The 22,285-nt window shown below is 38.2% G+C and overlaps 2 protein-coding genes, 1 non-coding gene and 1 pseudogene across 4 annotated transcripts; 3 read left to right on the top strand and 1 right to left on the bottom strand.

The window, feature by feature from the left end:
* The first annotated feature begins 1,568 nt into the window (after positions 1-1,568).
* Positions 1,569-9,470, top strand: LOC109006660 (1-aminocyclopropane-1-carboxylate oxidase homolog 3-like). Its single transcript, XM_035691982.1, has 3 exons — positions 1,569-2,179; positions 8,105-8,426; positions 8,925-9,470. Exons 1-3 carry the CDS (start codon positions 1,980-1,982, stop codon positions 9,174-9,176), a joined length of 774 nt encoding a protein of 257 aa, XP_035547875.1. The 5' UTR covers positions 1,569-1,979; the 3' UTR covers positions 9,177-9,470.
* Positions 9,471-9,617: 147 nt separating this feature from the next.
* On the bottom strand, positions 9,618-9,691 carry TRNAN-GUU. Its single transcript has one exon. It is a non-coding gene; the product is annotated as a tRNA-Asn (tRNA).
* A 412-nt stretch (positions 9,692-10,103) lies between these two features.
* On the top strand, positions 10,104-13,164 carry LOC109006653 (annotated as a pseudogene).
* A 6,741-nt stretch (positions 13,165-19,905) lies between these two features.
* Positions 19,906-21,979, top strand: LOC109007132 (1-aminocyclopropane-1-carboxylate oxidase homolog 1-like). Of its 2 annotated transcripts, none has more exons than XM_018986703.2 (3): positions 19,906-20,575; positions 20,821-21,142; positions 21,523-21,979. In XM_018986703.2, exons 1-3 carry the CDS (start codon positions 20,007-20,009, stop codon positions 21,781-21,783), a joined length of 1,152 nt encoding a protein of 383 aa, XP_018842248.1. In that variant the 5' UTR covers positions 19,906-20,006; the 3' UTR covers positions 21,784-21,979. The 2 variants fall into 2 exon arrangements, with proteins under 2 accessions (XP_018842248.1, XP_018842234.1); XM_018986689.2 differs by having other exon boundaries at positions 21,502-21,979.
* Positions 21,980-22,285: the final 306 nt, after the last annotated feature.

Genomic DNA, 22,285 nt, shown 5'->3' with positions numbered 1-22,285 from the left:
TCTTTAGGAAGTGGGAGAGAGGATGAAGAAGGATCGGGGGTTGTGATTGGGGGAGGGAAAGTAAGGGCTCGTGGGGTCGAAGCACCGGTACCTTGGAGTAGAAATAGAAATGGAGCTAGAGATCATAGAGTGACAAGAGTCCACGAAACCCGATGGAACTTGCGAGTGTGAGCAGGGGATAGGACAGAGAAGAGATCCAAAACCAGTGGCTTCGTAGGTGTGGCTTTGTGGCTTTGTGGATAGGATGAAGAGAAGAGACCCAAAACCATCATGGGTTCGGCTGTGACGTGGAGAAGACGAAGAGAGGAAGAAGATGGAGAAAATAGAAAGAAAAAAATGGGGGGTTAAATGAAGAGGAAGAGAGGTCTATGGCTTTCTCGAATTTGAAACGTAATCGTGGGATGGAGGAAGAAAAAGATGAAGAAAATGTGGATTGGAAATGGGGATGGAAACCAGAGCCCATTCTGTTTTCCATTTTTGTAAAACGACGTCGTTTTCATTTTAGCCACGTCAGACGCGATGCCGCAGCGGGCATACGTGCCGATTGTCCATAGCATTTTTGAAAGAAAAATGATATCACCAACACAACTAGGTGAAGCTTTGGTCTGATCCATTTAATTTGGTTGTGACCGCATGTATAACTGAATTGAAAGGTTTCAATGAATCCAAGACCAGTCTTCAGTGATATTTAGGGGTGTAAAATTTAATCGAAAAATCGGTCCGGTCCGGAGCCGGTTTCCATAATTCCAAAACCGGCTGGTACCAGTCAAGTTTCAGTTCTATGCTTTTTAGGACCAGATCAGTTCACTATATTATAAATTTTAAATTAATTTTTTAATATTATATATAATATTTTTTATATTATATAAAATTTATATATATAATATGTATAATAATATAAATTATAATTATATATAAGATAATATTATTATAATTTATTTGAACATGAAAATTTATTTAATCATATGCTTTAAACATAATATATATTAATAACATTTTATAACCTAATAAATTCTCAACATATTTCTTTTAATAAATACATAATATATTAGTAATATTAATATACATTAGTATATTAATTACATTTCGATTTAATTAATTAGTATATATCAATATACTAATATATATTAGTATATTAATTACATTTTATGCCTTAATACTAATACTATTAAAACCGAAAAACCAGACCGAACCGGTAAAACCGGAAGTATCAGTTTAGGAGGGTAACCAGTGCGTAATCGGTTTTCAAAAATATGAAACCAGACTCTAGTGCATATCGGTTCGGTCTTAAATTTTGTCCAAAACCAAACCGATTACATCCCTTGTGATATTGTATATTTTAAAAACATTTAGTAGTGTCGCCCATCCTTTTTGGCCACATGCATACCTGCAATGCCGAGATGAATTATTGAGTCAGAAAATTGTTTATTCATAATTAGTTATTTTTTATAAAAAAATATTATTTTTTATTAAAATAAATTTATTTTATCATAAATAGTTACTATCATTACAAATAATTGTTATTTTTCTTATAACGACAACAGCTCTTTATCCCAACATCTGGTGTTAATTTAAATACCATAAGCTGGTCCGTTCTCCCCGAGCTTCTAGATCTGTTACCAAACAAGAGGAGGAAAACGGTGAGTGCCGAAGTTGCAGCTGCACCAAAGCCAGATCACTACGATAGAGCAAGTGAATTGAAGGCTTTTGACGACACAAAAGCCGGTGTCAAAGGACTGGTAGATGCTGGGGTTACTGAGATCCCTCGTATATTCCATTTACCACCGGACATCTTTGACAAGAACTTAGTTTCTGACCATGACAATCAGTTCAGCACAATTCCTGTCATAGATCTCAAAGGCATCGAAAAAGATGTGACAAAACGCAAGGAGGTTGTGGAAGCGGTTCGTGATGCATCAGAAACATGGGGTTTCTTTCAGGTGGTGAATCATGGAATCCCTGTGGGTGTTCTAGAGGAGATGAAGGAAGGGGTGCGGAGGTTCTACGAGCAAGATACTGAGATTAAGAAAGAGTTCTACACTCGTGACCACATGAAACCGGTTGTGTACAACACCAACTTCGATTTCTATAGTGCACCGACTACCAATTGGAGGGATACGTTTATGTGTTCTATGGCTCCTAATCCTCCCAAGTCAAAACAACTACCAGCTCCATGCAGGTATATATATGTTCGTGCTAAGCAATTTATAATTTTTTTGGATTATTTTAATTTAAAAACGATCTTAAAAGTTTGTATGAATTTGTAATCGTCTTATCATCTGCTCAACTGAATTATATCACATACATCTAGATTGAATAGAAGGAAAAAGAACCTACCCATTCATTTTTTAATGAGATAATGGGTTCGTTCTTTAAGTTCTGATTAATAGAGGGATTTATATGGATGGTGATTTTAATCCTATCTACCATTCAAACGGTTCTCGGATCATGGCCCATAAAAAGATCACGCAGATCATGACAACTGGATGATTTCTTATAACATTTTTCAGATTTCGAGGCTTCAGATTATTTGTGGACGGTGGTGCTTATAGTGGTGAAACACGTCTATGGCTAGTAAATGAAATACATATTTTACGTGGTTTAGTAAAGTGGCATGAGTCTAAAGAGATAAATATGAAAATATCAACTCTACAATGCCGTAGAGTGATGATCATGTATTGTATATATATCATGGTTTGTTACAAGAGTTCGGTAAAATAAATATTAAAAGATAAAACAGTTACACAAGCCTAGGGTAAGGTTAAGATGATAAGGCTGGTGATGATGGAAAACCGATGGACTCTGAGTGTTCAATATCCCCCCTCAAGCTGAACGGTACTGAAAGAATGTTGAGCTTGCTCCTGAGAAAGCTGAAATGTTGAGATGACAACGGCTTTGTGAGGATATCAGCTAGCTAATCTTTGCTGGAGATGAAGCGCACGTCTAAGGCCTTGCGTTGGACTTGCTCTCGTACAAAATGATAGTCAATTTCGATATGCTTCATATGGGCATGAAACACTGGATTAGCCGCGACATATGTAGCACCCACATTATTACACCAAAAGTGGGTGGATGAGAGAGAGAGATGCCCATCTCGCGAATGAGAGATTGAACTCGGCAGTAGCATTGGCGACAGCTTTGAATTCGGCCTCAGTACGAGATCTAGTAACTGTAGGTTGTTTCTTGGAGCTCCAAGAAATAAGATTGGGGCCAAGAAAGACACAATAGGCACCTGTGGATTTGCGATCATCTGCACAGCCGGCCCAGTCGGCATCGGAATAGATAGAGAGCTGAGAGATAGACCCACGGCGTAGAAGAAGACCATGATCAATTGTATTCTTGAGATAACGCAAGATTCGTTTGGTTGCCTCCCAATGAGAAATGGAGGGATGATGCATGAATTGACAAACTTTGTTGATGGCGAAAGAAATATCTAGTCTCGTTAGGGACAAATACTGTAAGGCGCCAATTGTGCTCCGGTATAGATAAGGATCATCAAAGGTAGTGCTGTCAAATTTGGAGAGTGAAGTGGATGTGGACATAGGCGATGAGACCGGTTTGGCTTCAGACATTTTCGTTCGCTCCAATAGATTAAAAATGTACTTGTGCTGAGATAAGAAAAGGCCATCTGGAACTTTGGTAGTCTCCACACCTAGAAAATAATTGAGTTCAAAAAATCATGATCTAAAGCACTAATAAAAGATTCAATAGAGCTTGCAAGTGACCTGGTGATGATAATGTCGTCAACATAAATAAGAACAAATAGACAAACACCACCCTCATTATAAATAAATAGAGAGGAATCCGATTTAGAATTCAAAAAACCAAGGGAAACAAGTTTCTCATAGAGTCGAGAATACCAGGCGCGAGGTGCTTGTTTCAGGCCATAGATTGCCTTGTGCAGACGACAAACATGGTCGGAAATTTGAGAGTGCTCATAACCAAGCGGTTGAGCCATGTAAACTTCCTCAGATAAGAGGCCATGGAGAAAGGCATTGTTCACATCAATTTGGCGAAGGGGCCAACCATGAGAGATAGCATAGGAGAGAACCGCCCTAATGGTCGCTGGTTTGACTACAAGGCTGCAGGTGTCAGAATAGTCAATACATGGTTGTTGATGATAGCCCTTAGCAACAATGCGAGCTTTACACCGATTGAGAGTCTCATCCGAGTTTAACTTGGACCGAAATACCCACTTGTTTCCCATAATATTCATATCTGGACGTCGAGGAACAAGAGACCAAGTGTCATTTTTCATGAGTGCCGAGAACTCTTGGTCCATGGCATGGCGCCACTCTTTGTATTTTGCAGGCTCAGTATAACATGTAGGCTCGTCCGGAATGTCCACTTTCTCCATAAATATGGCCTTAGGAAGAGGATACTTGATAGTCCCATCATAAATTTGTTTCAATTTGAATGTGCCAACTTGTGAGCATGTCGTCATTGGATGAGCTTGAGGAGTGAGTGAGAGCACCACATCAAGACTAAGAGGGGGTAGTGACCGAATGGACGTGGGAGATTTGGTAGTCGGTGAGGATGAGATAGAATGAGGTATGGGTGAGTTGAATTTTGAATGAGATAAGGGAGAGTTGGTGGGAGACACACGTGGAGAAATAGAATTGGATGAAGTTGTATTTGATTTTGAATTATCTGTAGAGAGAAGAGCAGGCGGCTGTGAGGATAATGCACATTGGGATGAGGTAGGATGGGATACAGGTGAATTGAATTTTGAGTGAGATGGGGGAGAGTCGGTGGGAGACACGTGGAGAGGTAGAACTAGATGAAGACATGTTGGATTTGGAATGATCGGGAGAGATAAGAATAGTTGGTTGTGAGAATATTGGACGTTGGGATGGGGTAGAGTGATATACGGGTGAATTAATTTTTGAATGAGATGAGGATAAAGATAACGGATTTGAATTGAATTTTGAATTGAACTTCGAGGGTGAGTTGGTAATTGAATTGGATATGGATGAGGTAGGCTTGGAGTGATCTTGTAGTTGACTAACCGAATGAGACTCATTGGAATTCAAAAATAACTTGGAGTTATCTGAAGGGAGATCTATAGAAGTAAGAGATAATGTCTTAGGTAGATGGACTCGTGGCGATGAAATAGGAGAAGATGAGGACAACGTGTTGGACGATGAGGTGGAATACGGAAATTTGCGATAATCAAACAAAACGTGTCGGGAGATGAAGCCACGGTCTGACTGAGGATCGAAACACTTGAATCCCCGATGAAATGGACTGTAACCAAGAAAGACACATAGCTTTGAGCGAAAATTCATTTTGTGTTTATTAAACGGACGAAGATAAGGCCAACACGCACATTCAAAAGTTCAAAGAAGAGAGTAATCCGGAGGATTGTGAAATAATGTTTCAAAGGGAGAGAGAGAGAATTAAGGGACGTGGATGAAAGACGATTAATTAGATAGGTAGCCATTTGAATGGCAGAGTCCCAATGAGAAGTAGGAACATTAGCGTGCGAGAGGAGGGAGAGTCCAACCTCAACTATTTGATGATGATGACGTTCAACAGTACCGTTTTGTGCAGACGTGTAAGGACAGGAGATACGGTGTTGAATACCAGTTTGCATGAAGTGCTTGTGGAAGGGTTGAAATTCACCACCTCCATCCATTTGGACAGATTTAATTTGACGATTGAATTGACGTTCGACATGTTTTTGGAAAGTGAGAAAAATAGAAAGAACATCTGATTTATTAACCATGGGAAATATCCATAAAAATTTACTAAAATGATCAACAATGAAAACATAATATTTATAACCATTAAATGACAAAGTGGGAGCTTGTCCCCAAACATCGGCAAATAATAGTTTTAAACGAAAGGAGGACATTGATGAGGATGTAGAAAAAGGAAGGCGATGACTTTTGCCTTGTTGACATGCAGAGCATATAGTAGGCACTTTATTTGACGAGACGGGAAGGTTGAGCTGAGAGACAAGACGTTTCACAGTGGGGTAGGAGACGTGACCAAGATGGGAATGCCAGACATCCAGAAGAACACGTGCAGAGGATAATGCATGGAGGGAGCCACTGGAGGAAGGGAAGAGGGTAAGCGGATAAAGACCACCCCTAGTCTTACCGTGGTGCACTGTTTTCCGCGTGAGCTCGTCCTTCACACAAAAATAATTAGAGTGAAATTCAATGAAAACATTGTTATCACGAGTAAACTAAGAAACAAAAACTAAATTTTTTTTTTATGTTGGGCACATGAAGTACATTGCTAAGGCATAAAGTCTTAGAAGAAGTTGGAATAACGGAAGAGCCAACATGAGAAATTGATAAACCTGTACCGTCGCCCACTTGGATTTGATCAGATCCCAAATATGGTTCAGAGTGGATAGTCAAATTTTGTAGATCATGAGTGACATGGTTGGTGCAGCGGAAATCGGTATACCATGCCTGATCCAATGGACTCGAAGTGGAGGCAACGAAAGCTTGCATCGGGGTTGGCAAGTTGGGCGAGACTGAGACTGGCGACCACGTCCACGTCCACATCCATGGTATTGCTGATGTTGTGGTGGACAAGGATTGAAAACACCATGAAAGGAAGGACCACGAGACAAGTCACCTCGAGTGGCAACATTTGCGGAGTCAACAATCATTTCTATGGTCGATTGCTGTTGTTGAAGGCGCAACTCATGAGTGAGAAGATGACCATAAATCTCATTTGCAGGCATGGGATCCACACGGATGAGAATGGAGGTAACAAGAGACTCATAAGACGAGTCAAGACCTCCCAAGAGATAGTAGGTGTACTCAAGGTCATTCAGAGGTTGCCCAGCAGCGGTGAGAGAGTCTGAATAGGACTTGACCTTGTTATAGTAATCAGAAATTGAGCTGCTACCTTTCTTGAGAGCCGCCAGTTGGAGTCGAGTGGTCATCACCCAAGCATGTGAGTTGGTAGAGAAAACCTTCTCAAGGGACGTCCAAACTTTATGAGAGGTGGAAAGACCAAGCATCGTTTCCATAATTTCCTCGGACAGAGAGGAAAGTAAGGAGCTAAGAATAACTTGGTCTTGATCCACCCATTGAGTATAGGCGGGATTGAGTGCAGATTGGGAGGTGGTAGAAGGCACGAATTGGACTAGGCAAAGAATGTTGCCATCTACATAGCTAAAAACTTTTTGGCCACGAAAATAAGGAACCATCTGAGATTTCCACATAAGGTAGTTGTCCTTGGTGAGGCGAATGGTGACAACATGATAAAGGCTGACAATAGGTGGGATAGAAGGTGTGATGGGGTTAGTGGTTGACATGGCTAAGGTGTTTGAGTCACCTGACATAGGATCTAGGGAGACGTAAGTCAGAGGAAATTTTCTGATACCATAAAGAAATAAATCTAAAAATATCAACTCTACAATGTCGTAGATTGATGATCATATATTGTATATATATTGTGGTTTGTTATAAGAGTTCGGTAAGATAAATATTAAAAGATAAAACAGTTACACAAATCTAAAATAAGATTAATCTGATAAGACTGATAGTGATGGATAACCGATGGACTCTGAATGTTCAATAGAGTCGACAAGGCGTTGGGTCTCTGTTTTGCACAATATTTTTGTCATAGAAGAAGAAGTCGAAGAAGTAAAAGGGAAAGAGGAAAAAAAAGAAAGCAATTAAAGATTCAACCCTTCCTTTCTCTCTGTGGTGGCCTGCCTCCTCTTACGGCTGGCTGCCCCATCTAACATTTTGTCCTCTTTTGCATTTATTCTCTTTTCAGTCACGCACTGGGTCTAGTTTCATACTTTCGTCTATTCTTTTTACAACTAATTTGCCCCTAATAGAAATTATAGAGTCTATTTTTACATATTCTTTATCTATTCTATTTATGTGATTGGTCAAAATAATTATTTTATATTAAAAAAATATCACAACCAATTATATTAATAGAATACATAAAAAACACGTAAAGATGAGTAAGCATCAAATTTTTATAAAAAAGATTTAACTACGAAATCCTTACTTTTGTCGACTCGATCCCCAGCCCCTGATAAATATTTATTTTTAGTTTGGAGACTTCAACGTTCACCATAGAGACAGGAGAATGACATATATCATCTTATATATACTTGTAGAGACATACTGGAAGAGTACTCCAAACAAGTGATGGAGTTGGGGATTTCATTGTTCGACCTATTGTCGGAGGCTCTTGGGCTAAACCCAAAGTACCTAAATGGCATTGATTGCGCTGAGGGGCTCCAAGTTCTTTGCCATTACTATCCGGCTTGCCCACAGCCAGAGTTGACATTGGGCACAACTCAGCATGCTGACAATTCCTTCCCTACTGTGCTTCTGCAAGACCATATTGGTGGCCTCCAAGTTGTTCATCAGGACAAGTGGACCGACATTCCCCCCGTGCCTGGGGCTCTTGTTGTTAACGTTGGAGATCTTCTACAGGCAAGTCTCTTCACATGAATCTTGCATCTTCTTTTCCTTTATCGTACTAATGACATGCGCTAATTCATATTTTTCAATGGATTTAAATTAATTACATCCATATAATCTCTCGGTCTCACGGACATGGTACTACTAGAGAGTTGCAGATTCCAGCAGGCCAGGGCATTAATTTGGGTAGCTTGTGGTCTGCTCTTTTAACTCTCTTATTTCACTTGCTGGGGGGATCTAGTCATTATGATGGAAGTGAACGATTAATTATAGTACACAATTTATTAACGACGTGTTGGTCTTATCTATGGTAATTAGAACATTCTACTTTTGATACTGTTTAAATACTAATGATACAGCACTAGCTACTTTTGTTTTGCTTACTTTAGTTGGGTGGTTCAGCTAAATTTCTTGGTATTTCTCAATTTGGATGCTACAAATTCAAGACTGGCCTTCATTTTATGTAGCTGCCAATTTCAATTTGTAACTTTTTCCCTTTGGTTTCTTCAGCTTATAACAAATGATAGGTTTAAGAGCGTTGAACACAGAGTATTGGCCAGCCTGACAGGTCTAAGAGTGTCTGTGGCAAGCTTTTTCTGCACAGGTTTTCAGCCGACCGGAAAAGTTTATGAACCCATCAAGAAATTATTATCAAAAGACACTCCTCCAAAGTATAAGGAAACCACAGTGAGAGATTACAGTGTCTACCTCCAAGAAAAGGGCCTTGATGGGACTTTTGTGCTGCTGCATTTCAGGATTTGAACTCTTATACACGTTTCGTGTTGGATTTCAGGATTTCTCAAACTACTTTAAGTGGTTAATTGCTATATTATCGGAAAAAAAAATGTTAGGGGCCCAAGTCTACCTATATAGACTCATAGAGGAGTGTTACAAGGGCAACTACTTATATATGTACTCTAAATCTCATTTATTATAAGTACCCTTTAAAACCATATGTCAATCCATGCGACAATATCGCAATGATCTTTTTTATGGTTATGCCGCGATCGATGATAGGTACTTAATATATTTGGAACCTTCTGAAGATTTTCTATAGAGAATGGCCATAATTTATTTGAAGCAGGATCGTCACATGTACTTAATTGGTGATTCCCAACCCACCCTCCCCCGCGGGTTCTGGTCCCGAGCGTGAAAGGAGAAAAAAATAAAAATAAAAGGCTTTGTGCCTTGTAGGAGCTAAAACGCTAGAAGGAGGGCTCGAACCTCCGACCTTGTGGTTAACAGCCACACGCTCTAGCCAACTGAGCTATTCCAGCTTTTTGATGCTTCAACTGGAAGCTAGTATTTTTAATCCATGTGTAAATGCATTAGTCAGATTGACTTTATAAATTATTCAACAGTCTTGAATCCCTTCCATGACAAACCGCCATAGGTGGTGGTTGGTTTGCTGCACATCAATCTTCTTGTGAGATGGGCCCCCGGGTGGTGGTTTAACCCTTGTTTGTAATCAATGAAACACCCGTCCGACCCCTGAATAGACTATCTACCCATCCTATCCTGACGTCAGTATTACAGAATTCGAAACATCAAGTGATCGAGCGATGAGAACGGTATTTTATTTGTCCCTGCTGTGGTTTTATATTACGATGCTTAGAAATTTTGCCAAGACAAGCTGATGTGTAAGTTGTGAATAGAATTTAAGAGTATGTACTGTTTTCCTAACAATAGATGTGGTTGGTTGAGGTAATGTTTAATTCCTGCCACATGAAAATATCGTACGAGTCTACGGAGTCTGGATTGTTTACTGTTGATGTGAGGTTCCATCACCCGTGCTTCTAACTAATACTCAAAAGCTTTTAGGGATACAATCATCAGCGTTGTTCCCTCTTTTGTTGGACTTCTGGTCTTGCAAAGACGGCAGTCACAACGAATATCAGGGTAGAAATCGCTTCCAATTACAACCGAGAAAGAGAGCTAAGAACATTTGATGAGTCAAGAGCTGGTGTAAAGGGAGTAGTAGATGCTGGGGTGACAAAAATTCCACGTATGTTCTACACTGCACAATTTAGCCTGCATCAGAAGTCAGGAAGCGACTCCTAATTCTCTATTCTCGTTATAGACCTTGAAGGTATCCAAAACAACTCAATTGTACGAGCTGAAGTCATTGAGAAAGTCCGAAATGCTTGCGAGAACTTCGGTTTCATGTGAAGAAAGAATTATATTCGTGCGATTACAAGAAAAAGGTGCTTTACCTTTTCAATTATGATATGTACCAATCACCGGTAGCTAATTGTCGGGAGATAGTTCTTTGTTTCACGGCACCTAGTCCCCCCGAACTGGAAGAATTGCCTGCATTAGGTAGGTAGTTCGCAAAGCTATTAATCTTAACATCTGGTAAAATAGTTTATGCAATCCTAACATTTTTGTTCTCTCTCATTAGGCACATAAAATCCCCTTTCTTTCTTTTGACATAATCTAACATGACATCCTCCTTATGTTGTTTCATCTACCACAAAAGGCATAAAAGACTTCTAATGTCTGCTTGATGGGTTGGCTTGCAGAGAGATACTGAACGAATACTCAAAGCAAGTTACGAACGTGGCGCTAAATCCCAACCACCTAAAAGACACGAATTGTGCCGATGGGCTTCTCCTTCTTCACAGGTACTAGCCGAGATGCCCCGAGCCCGAATTGACTTTGGGGAGTAGCGACCACACTGACGGCAGCTTCATTACCGTACTTCTACATGATCAAATTGGTGGCCTCCAAGTTCTGAATGAGAATCAATGGGTTAATGTTCCTCCCGTGCTTGGAGCTCTCGTAGTCAATGTTGGACATCTTCTGCAGGCAAGTCTATTTTATTTAGCTTTGAAATTAACAATGTATCCCTGTATATTCACAAGATTGTGTACCAATTCATTTGATCAACTTGGTTAGTTCTCAATCTTGTGGATATTTAAACAATCAACATAGTTGAAGTAAATAAATAAATTTGCATAAGCCAATGATCGGTAACAAAGGGTCGTTTGCAGAACTCCTCAAAGATAAAACTCTACGGGACAGCCCAACTCAGAAAAAATAATTTTATTATTTGAAAATCAAATTACAAATAAGTTCTCAATTACAAAACATTTGTATTGACTCTCTTACTTGACGAGACAAACGACTCATTTGTCTTCTACCGCAGTAGCAGCCAAAACTTCTGGCAATTTTCAAATATTGTCTTTTCTCCTGGAACTCCAGTAGCTGAAATCCAATCAACAATCTTCCAAACTTTGGAGTACGATCACACTCAAGGAGAAATGAAAAACAAGATGAAAATTCTCAAGCGAATTTTCACTCTCAAGCACTTAGAATATACTCTTGATAATTCTTGGCTAAAACTCCTTAAAGACAGAATCCCTTTAAATATAATGTCTGGAAAGAGTTCCAGTTGAGGTAGGACTCTGCTAACTGATCAAGTTTGTCGTGAGAACGTCTCTTAACGGCCGTTGACATTTTTCAATAACTCTTCACTACGACTTTTGATTTCAGTTCAATCATCTGTTATGAATAAGTGCAGATCATTATGGACTTGATTTACACATAACTGACTTATCTAAACAAACTCTAAGACTTCTAGATAAACTCAATGTTGTTATAGATAAAGTTAATAATTATTTTACTTTCATCCAAAAATACAAATATAATGATAGGATAAACTCTATCATTTAGTTACCTACTCCTAGTCAAACTTTTGTATTTACAATCTTCCCATTTGGCAGATTGGTGACAAAACCATCTCGCTGAATGTAAAGTCTTTGTAAACACTTCAAATTCAAACTGCAGACCAAAACACAAACAAACAGCAAAAATTTCTAACCAGTCACAACACAATAAAACTACTGACTTAGAAACTCAAAGATACTATCAGAGTTAAACAAGTTCTAAGTATCAGAGTAAAACATACCCAAATGAACAAAACATATTGTCAGAATTACATTCAAACAAAAATACTGAGAATAAAAGAAAATGATAGATTTTTCTACTGCTGCTACTCCCCCTCAACTGCTACTCCCCCTTTTTGTCATCAATCAGCCATGGGATTCTATTGCTCTTCGTCTAAACCAACGACATGGTCCACAACTTGTTGTATATCCAAGGAAAGCAAAACCAGTCTATCATTTGCTTCAATGCAATTAGAACGGGCAGCGGATAATTGTTGCTCTATCGGGGTACCGAACAATGCGACGCCCTAAACCCAATGGGATTTAGAGGTGAACAATTTCGATTTTACATGTAGAAATAATAATAAATAGCGCAATCTTCTAACATGTAAAGCTTGAATATTCAAAACAATCCTAGGTGTGTACTTCTTTAGTGACTGGATGTATATCCAATTTCTGCTATAGAGTGATCAATTTCCCGCAAGAGAGGACTGGTATTGATTGGAATATATTCAATTTCTAGACTATAAATGCATGCATCAAACAATACTATCCTCGTATTTGTGCAGCTTATCACAAACAATAGGTTCATTAGCGTGAATCATAGAGTAATAGCGAAGCGGGTAGGGCCAAAAATTTCGGTGGCTAGTTTTTTTATACCCTATGTCCAGGCCGGCACAAGAGTTTATGGAGTAATGAAGGATTTGTTATCGGAAGATAGACCCCCCATATACAGGGAAACTGACACAAAAGAATATCTAATGCGCTACTTCTCCAAAGAGGTTGATGTCATCTCTCCATTGCAATGTTTTAAGTGTTATTTTAAGGAATGTGATCATCAAACGGTGTATCTCTTGGAATGACACTCTCTAACATGGTGATGTTTAAGGAAGTGTCAATAGACACAACCTTTTGATTTCGTCAAAAGGTTATGTGTGACTAGTAAAGTGTCAAGAGACAACCTTTTGATTTAGTCAAAAGGTTGTGTCACTTCTTAAGGTTGTGACCTTTGGGTTACCATTGGTTTACCAATGTTTGTGCCCTTTGCCAAAAGGTTGTGTCACTTCTTAAGGTTGTAACCTTTGAGTTACCATTAGTTTACCAATGGTTGTGTCATTTCCAACCGGTGCATGATGGCCTATAAATAGGGGTCATTGGTACACAAATGAATGCACTCAATTCCCTTTATTCATCACCAACTTGTGGGACAAATACCCTCACAGAAGTGTCACCATATTGTCATAATTCCGCTTCCATTTGTTCTTTATTTCTCTTAGAAATAGCTCTAAATAATAATAATAATAATAAAATACTAGGGGCCGGTTTGAATAATGTCATCTTAACATTTGAACATCACTCAAACACAAACATTTTTCAGTTTTAAATTCTTAACTTTTTTATCTAATCATTACAACTTTTCCAAACTTCCAAACAAAATACGAAAAATAATTTAATATTTTCAAATCTCAAAACAAAAATTATATTTTAACAATATTTTGAATTTATAATATTTTTATTCAGTTTTTTTCTCTCATTTTTCAAAACCCCTATAGAACATCTTAACACAAACTATTTCACTAATATTCACAAATTTTTCATTTTATCTCAATATCCAAATGAGGAGGCCTAATAATAATAATAATAACAACTAAGATAAAGAAAATAGATTCCCGAACTCAGTCAAATAAGATTGAAATAAGCTTTGTTTGGATAATGAGTTGATCTCATCTAATCATTATAGTTTTCTCAAATTTTTAATAAAATATAATAAATAATTCAATTTTTTCAAATTTCAAAATCAAAATGATATTAAAAAAATAATATTTTATTTAACTTTCAACTCTCATCTCAACTCAATTCACTATCCAAACCTCTCGAAGTCTAAATAATTGTCTCGGAACCCATAACATTAGTCATTAAGTAGCCAGCTATAATCCAATCTTTCTTTGGGGTGAGACAACGTTGAGTTGATCCACTTGTTTTCGGGTGCGAACTTTGGGCATGTTGGAATCAGGACGGGGAGTGGTGATCCCTATACGCCTAAGCCCCCTTCACAGCTTTACTATACTCACGCTGGCTCCGTACCCAAAGGTCCTTCGGAATAGGTATGAGAGGGGCTTTGAAGTTCTTCAATTTGGTATTAAAGAAAGTCGCATGAAAAAGGGTCCTGACTCCTGACTCTTCCCACCCTCTCTTGGGTTGGTGGGAAGAGAGTCAAGACTCCCAACTCTGTGCGCTAAGGATGTGGAGATCCCCTATTGTGAGTCCGACGTTTACACAAGTGGAAGTGAGCCTCGCTAGAGGGGGCTGGGGCCATCTTGGTTGCTATATATTCTTTTTTGCCCTTTTTTATTTTTTTAATTGAACCATAAGTCATGTTAGATAATTGTTAATTTGGTTAGAAGAACAGGTCAACAAGACCTGTTCATTCGCAGAAGACTCCTCTATTTCAAGAGTTCAAAACACCTCAACATACTCCACTTCTTTAGGAGTATAACTGGCAATTTTAAATTTTGAATTCATACGATGTATAGGCAACTAAGTAGGATAACAGTTAGAATTATGTTCTATTTAAAGGCCTTGTATACACACAACTCAAACACACAGAAATTCAAGCATTTCAGATTTTTATGAAACTTAGTTGTAACGTCCCATCTCCGAGAGTCCGGAGAGTTAACTCATATCACCTAAAAATCATTTCCAATAACACTTTTAAAAATAAACCAGAGTCTCCATAACGTATTAACCTATTTATTCAATACAAATATCTATGCTCCTACATAAGGGCACATCAGTGGTGTCTCAATGATATACATAACTTTTCCACAAAGACTAGAAATATTCATTACTCAACATACCAAAGCCACATAAAATATCAACGCTACCAAAGACTCCCCAAAAGTCATTGTACCCTAAGGCACTTAGTCTTCTATGATCCACAAAACTTGCAAGTACTCTCTATTCACGATTCTCAGCTGTTTAATCAAAATTATCTGAAACATATAATGGAGATAGGGGGTGAGTTATCCACAACTCAGTAAGCAGAGAACATATACTAGTATGTAAACATGAGCCATTTTTAGAAAGTTTGGTATGCAGAAATAAAACATTTCATTTTCATATACACATCTCAAAGCGTGTTATCAGAAAATCAGAGCGACAATTAAATCCTTTCATACTCATAAATAGGGGTGTAACCGATTCGGTCCGGTCCGGTTTTCGACAAAATTTAGGACCGAACCGGTATATACCGGTTTTGTATTTTTCAAAATCGATTACGCACCGGTTACCCTCCTAAACCGGTACTTCTGATTTCCGGTCCGGTCCGGTCCGATTTTTTGGTTTTTTTAAAATGTAAGTTTCACAATTTGTCATTATAAATTTGTTTATAAAAAAAAAAAAAAACTAATTTAAAAAATATTGTTTTATACTTTTATTATAAGTTATATATTAGTATTAGTTATAAACTATATATTTAATATTAGTATTAGTTATAAACTTTTAGTGATTTAGTATTAACATTTTATGTAATAATTTATAAATTATAATAAGAAATTATTTCATATATAAATATATATAATTATATATAAAACTTTCACATAAAAAATTATAATTATACATAATATATAAAACTTATATATATTAATATATATATATATATAATATTTTGTATAAAACTTATATTTACAATAATATAAATATTTTTTTTATCAACCGGTCCGGTCCGAAAAATCCTAAAACTGGAACCAGACCGAAACCGGCCGGTTTTCATATTCTAAGAACCGGTCCCGGACCGGAACCGGTTCAAAACCGGTAAAACCGGTCCGATCTGATCCGGTCTGGACCGGTTTTCCGGTTTTCCGGTTTCATCTTACACCCCTACTCATAAACCATTTTCATCTTAAAAAGAAAACCACTTTGGCATAACATAACTGAACATCTTCATCTTATCATATCATATCATATCATATACCATGTTTAACCCCCGTGGTAGGATTGTGCTATCCCCAGTGGCCAAACCAAGCAGTATCATGTGGTGAACTTCCCCTTTTTCAATCTCGGAGCCCCAAGTGTGCACACAGGAAAGAACACGTAAAAAGACCACTTTGTTTCCAAAGTGGGTGCACTCATATCATATCATATCATATCATGTTGGTACCAACCATATCAAGAGAACCAGTATCATCATATCAGACCCATATTCAGAATCAAATTCGGAACAGATAAGTATGCCAAAAGTTTATCATATCCATATCGTATCAAAACATGTGCAAAACATATTCATATAATTTTTCCATGATCAATAACAGTTCCAAGATATTTCATATCACATGTACAAAAATTCACATATATCGTATTCGCTCTTTTGCACATTTCAGAACATGTCAAATATTGCTCATGTCTACACATTTCATGTCAAAAACATTTATTTTTCCTTTCATACGTATCTCATGAGTGAATGCAAAATATATATTGAGGTTGTTTTTAACCTTTTTCTTTTTTAAAACAACATGCATATTTTTACAAATCAACCTCAGTTCATTTCTTTTTATGCAAATCTAGCATAGGAATCCCACTTACCTGGGCTTCTTAGCTTTTCGAAAAATTTTCTCGAAAGTGCCGAACAATAGTTAATCGTCACTTATAAAATAATCATGTAAATTTCCATAAATTTCCAATCAATCTCGTATTTCGATATTCAAGCCTACAACTTCTAAAATAATCCATTTTTAATTCCTCACACCCAAAATTCTCATTATTCCTAAACACCAACATCACTTTCTAACTCACCAATATCCAATACAATGACTTCGACTAAAACATTAAATTCTGACTTATTCACCATTGAGATCTTACTATAACTTATAAAACTAAAATAACATAACTATATCGAAATCATTATAAATAGATAATCATACTTTTGTTTAAATAAAAATATTCTTTTAAAAGGGTTCAACAATAAGATTTTGCACTTACTAATTATCCCAAAAAAATTCATCAATATTTACTTAATAATTATTTTCCGATAAAAATATCAGTCTCTAAGAAAATACCAACTTAACAAAATAAACCACACATCGACATCCAAATAAAACATACTCTGTAACCCACGTATTATACTCATAATTTCAAACCCGAAGTACAGTAATATAAGCTTATTAAACTAAACACCCAAAACAATAAATCTGGAGGCGTACTTTAAAGGTCAAAGGTAATAATACTTCTTACTATTAAATTAACGTAAGTTACAATATATATATATATATATATGTATACACCAGAAAAAAAAAAAAAAAAAAAAAAAAAAAAAAACTCAACAGCAGTGCAGCGGCAGCACTTACGGAAATGGTGGAAAGCACAACGGTGAGGAGCTGGCGGTAGCTACGGCGGATGGGGGGTGGCGCTTGGTCACTGGCTGAGAGAAAAGAGAGAGAGCGACGAGCAAATAGGCACAAGGTGAGAGGATGAGGGAGAAACTGAGAGAGAAGAGAAACCAATAGAAATGGCGTGATCTTACCGGGGGACTCGAGGCGGCGTGCGACGGAACTAGGGTGATGGGACGTTCTCCCCGACAGTTTCTGTGGGGCACGGCACGGAGGAGCTCTCGAAGGAGTGCGACTGCAGCGGCTTGGACACTGCTCTGTTTTAGACAACTAAAACAGAGGATTTTCGGGGCTTGTAATGGAGGCTACAGAGGCGTTGGGAGGCGGCTACGGGACTGAGGTTCCGCGTGGGCTAGGTCCGGGGGAAAGTGGCGACCCGTTGGCTGGGCTGGTGCTCTGCTTTTCAGTGGTGCAACCGAGGTAGAGTTTACACGGAGAGGGTGGTCGTGCATGGCTTGAGGGGTGGACTTCGTGTGACTGTGGAGGTGATGACCGAACAGCTTGGGTGGCTGCGGCGTGAAGAGAACAAAGGAAAAGCAATTAGGGTTGAGAAAACTTAATCTATATATAGGCTATAAATGGAAAACAGAACACTTAAAACAAAGGGAAGGAAAATGTGCATGAAGAAAAAGGAAAGATGGTGTTAACTCGGGTGAAGAAAATGAGAGACGTTATTCACGTACGTGGGTGAAGCAATGAGCTGGGTTTTACATTAGTATTCTCCACATGGTATTAGAGCGAGAAGTAATTGTTGAAGCCAAGGAATCATGGTCCTGGCCAAGTCCCGCAAGCACATAGGTGATCATGGTCTTTCTTTATCTTAGCGGCGCTACATTCTTGATCTTCTTATACACAGTAAAATGGACAAAGCAAAGTCTTGTATTACTCCAATGTCAACCTCACAGCCCTTAACAAAATCTGATGGTGTACCTTTTCATGATCCTCATTTGTATCAAAGTGTAGTTGAAGGGCTACAATATCTTTCTTTTACTCAGCTTGAACTTGCTTTTGCAGTCCATAAAGTTAGCAAGTAAATGCAGAATCCAATATAGCCACATTGGGCAGCTGTCAAACGCATATTGCGTTATTTGAATAACACCATTTCTCATGCTTTACTGATACCACCTACTACTGATCTTCAGCTTCAAACGTTCAGTGATGTAGATTAGGCATCCGATCGTGACAACAGAAGGTCCATTGGTGCTTACTGTGTTTATTTGGGCAAAATTATGATTACGTGGAGCTGCAAGCAACAGCAGACTGTTGCTCACAGCAGCATAGAAGCTGAATATAAGGCACTTGCTAATGCTGCTGTAGAAATTAAGTGGATAAAGTCTGTGCTAACTGATCTTTGTGTTCCAATTGTCCACTCTCTAATTCTCTAGTGGGGCAACATAGGAGCTGCTTATTTGACCAGTAATCCACTATTTCATGCTCGCACGAAACACATTGAAATCGACTTTCACTATGTTCGTGATCAAGTTCTACGTTGTCAACTTCATGTTGGATTTGTTTCAACCAAGGACCAATATGCAAATGCCCTTACGAAGCCGCTGCCCTCTATTCGATTTCATCTTCTACGTGACAATCTCAAGGTTCGTTCCTTACCCTTTCGATTGAGGGGGGGTGTAGAAGAACAGGTCAACGAGACCTGTTCATCCGCAGAAGACTTCTCTATTTCAAGAGTTCAAAACACCTCAACAGACTCCACTTCTTTAGGAGTATAGCAGACAATTTTAAATTTTGAATTCATACGATGTATAGGCAACTAAGTAGGATAACAATTAGAGTTATGTTCTATTTGAAGTCCTTGTATATGCACAACTCAAACACACAGAAATTCAAGCATTTCAGATTTTTATAAAACTTAGTATTCTCTACAATTTGTGTTAGCTTCTTTTAGCAATTTACTTTATAGAAAGGGCTGTGAAAGTCTAAAATATTTCATATAAAAACTCGGATCCTAAAGTTTTTTCTTTTAGTGGTGAAAAATCAAAGCATTTGTAGCTGTTTTCTGAATTTTCCCAATAAACAACTGCTGATATGATTACTTTTTTTTCTTCCCCTCCTTTTGCTCTCCGATCGCTTGGTTTTCTGTTGAAAACTTCAAGACCAGCACTCAGCTTTCGACTGTCGTTATCTTCTTTTTTAATAGCCAAGTGGTTGCAGTATTCTCCATCTATCCATTTAAAAGACAAGAGGTGGTAGCAGTATTAGCTCTCTATGTTGTCTTCTTATGTGGAGTCCTTGGAAAAAGAAAGATTCTTTTGACTCCAGAAGAGCGTTAGACAAGCAGCTGATCCATTGATTCATTGCAACACATGAAAAAAGAATTTTCTGGTTACAAAGCTCGATCAGCAGAATTTATTGTAGACATGGAACACAAATATGACCGGAGAAGTGAACTGAAGGCATTTGATGAGTCAAAAGCTGGGGTAAAGGGACTTGTGGATTCTGGGGTAGCAAAGATCCCGCGGATATTCGTCCATGATGAGCAACATCAGCAAAATTACGACTACTCAGGTTCCAGCTGGGTCCCCAAGTTCAGCATTCCGATCATAGATTTCCAAGGCATCAATGGAGATGCTAGTCTGCGTGCGAAGGTAGTTAACGAAGTCAGAGTTGCATGTGAAAATTGGGGTTTCTTTCAGGCAGTCAATCATGGAGTTGAGGTCTCTGTGCTGGATGAGATGATCGATGGGGTACGCAGATTTCACGAGCAAGAGCATGCGGTTAAGAGTGTATTTTATACACGCGATGAAACGAGAAAGGTGACATACAACACCAATTTCGATTTCTACCAAGCACCAGCAGCTAATTGGAGGGATACCCTATACTGTGCTATGGCTCCTTCTCCACCCGACCCTGAAGAATTTCCCCAAGTATGCAGGTATAGCTTTCCCAGCACTGATTTTGTTTACAGGTTCGGGAAAATATATTTTGCAACCCCAAATATAAAAAGTACACCTTGCAATCTTTAACTCAAAAAAAAAAAAAAAAATGAAACTGATAAATGGCACCGTTGTCTTATTCTAGCGGTTCAGATGGGAAAAAAAACAATAGATGATGTTTTCCTTCTCAGTCTTAGTATTTGGGAATTGGGGAATTTCAATCATGTCCTAGACCGATTTGCAGAGATATAACGATTAATTACTCGAAGAAAGTAATGAGATTAGGCCTTACTATACTCGAGTTGCTGTCGGAAGCTCTTGGACTTAAATCGAACCACCTCAAAGACATGGGTTGCGCTGAGGGACTTTATGTTTTAGGACATTACTATCCAGCATGCCCCGAACCAGACTTGACTTTAGGCCTCAGCCGACACACTGACAGTGCCTTCCTCACGGTGGTTTTACAAGACCAAATGGGTGGCCTTCAAGTCCTCCATGAGAATCAATGGATGGATGTTAACCCCATCCCGGGATCTCTGGTTCTAAACCTGGGAGATATGATGCAGGTAACTAATTTTCATTCCTCCAGAATGAACCATGTTATAATTATCATTTCCGTTGCAAAAGAATAAATGACATGATACTATCATTCTCAATTTTGCATTTTCATTCTCAAAAAGTTAAAAGAGTTCTCATGGGCAAATTTGCGAAGAAAGAAGTTGTATATGTAACTTCTTAAGTGGTCCCTGTACATGAGTATTGTTCTTCAACTTCAAATTTGGTTCAATTGTCAATATACCCGATAGACTCAAAGCTGAACCCAGAACTAAAATATGTCGATGGCGAGAACATTTATTTCTTCTCTGAACAAATTAAAAGATATCAAGCAATCATATTGCTGAACTGATAAAAATGTAGCTTTTAGTTTCCATGTGTTTTTGTGCAGTTAATCTCCAACGATAAGTTCAAAAGCGTGTTTCACAGAGTACTGGCAAAGAATGTAGGTCCAAGAATATCCGTGGCTAGTTTTTTCAGAACACATTTCAAACAAGAGACTTATACCCCCAGGCTGTATGGACCGATAAAGGAGCTGCTATCAGAAGAAAACGCCCCAATCTACAGGGAAACCACCATAAAAGATTATGTTGCTTATATCTACTCGAAACGACTCGACGGGACCTCCGGACTTGAACATTTCAAACTTTGAAGTTTGTCATCCCTGCATGTTTGGGCTTAGCTGTGGCGGCTTATAGAGTTGATTATGGTTCATCTCCATTCTTTGAGCTTCAACTCTGACCTTTAACGTTTGCTGCTAGTGTATTTTTGCAATTCCCAACTTTGCTCTGCTTGTCCATGCTCCGCTCCATATTCTTAGGCGAGGTTTAGATAATGAGTTGAGATAAGATGGATTGAGATAAAAGTTGAAAATTAAATAAAATATTATTATAATATTATCTTTTAATATTATTATTATTTTTAATGATTAGATGAGATATGTTAAAATGAGTTGGGAGATTTCTTAATCCCAATCGGGCATTAGTGTGCATCTCTCCTGTACAACATATTTGACCTATATTGTTGAAGGCTCGTGCATGGATTACTTGCAGACATTGTGCTTTAGGTAGGGTTGTGCAGATGACCTGAAAACCTGTTAGACCCATTCAAAATGACCCAACCAGACTCGACATTTATCGGTTCATTATCTGATC

This window comes from Juglans regia, chromosome 7 (genome assembly GCF_001411555.2).
Source record: "Juglans regia cultivar Chandler chromosome 7, Walnut 2.0, whole genome shotgun sequence".
Taxonomy (NCBI): domain Eukaryota; kingdom Viridiplantae; phylum Streptophyta; class Magnoliopsida; order Fagales; family Juglandaceae; genus Juglans; species Juglans regia.
The sequence above is the reverse complement of the archived record's forward strand: the minus strand, read 5'-3'. Positions and strand labels throughout refer to the sequence as shown.

What these genes read in the sequence shown, in the direction of transcription:
- LOC109006660 (XM_035691982.1), top strand. Translation starts at nt 1,980, where the DNA reads ATGAAGGAAGGGGTGCGGAGGTTCTACGAGCAAGATACTGAGATTAAG. An exon ending in CAACTACCAGCTCCATGCAG is followed by an intron (nt 2,180 to 8,104) that starts GTATATATATGT and finishes ATATACTTGTAG; the next exon opens with AGACATACTGGAAGAGTACT. An exon ending in ACGTTGGAGATCTTCTACAG is followed by an intron (nt 8,427 to 8,924) that starts GCAAGTCTCTTC and finishes TGGTTTCTTCAG; the next exon opens with CTTATAACAAATGATAGGTT.
- LOC109007132 (XM_018986689.2), top strand. Translation starts at nt 20,007, where the DNA reads ATGAAAAAAGAATTTTCTGGTTACAAAGCTCGATCAGCAGAATTTATT. An exon ending in GAATTTCCCCAAGTATGCAG is followed by an intron (nt 20,576 to 20,820) that starts GTATAGCTTTCC and finishes ACCGATTTGCAG; the next exon opens with AGATATAACGATTAATTACT. An exon ending in ACCTGGGAGATATGATGCAG is followed by an intron (nt 21,143 to 21,501) that starts GTAACTAATTTT and finishes TGTAGCTTTTAG; the next exon opens with TTTCCATGTGTTTTTGTGCA.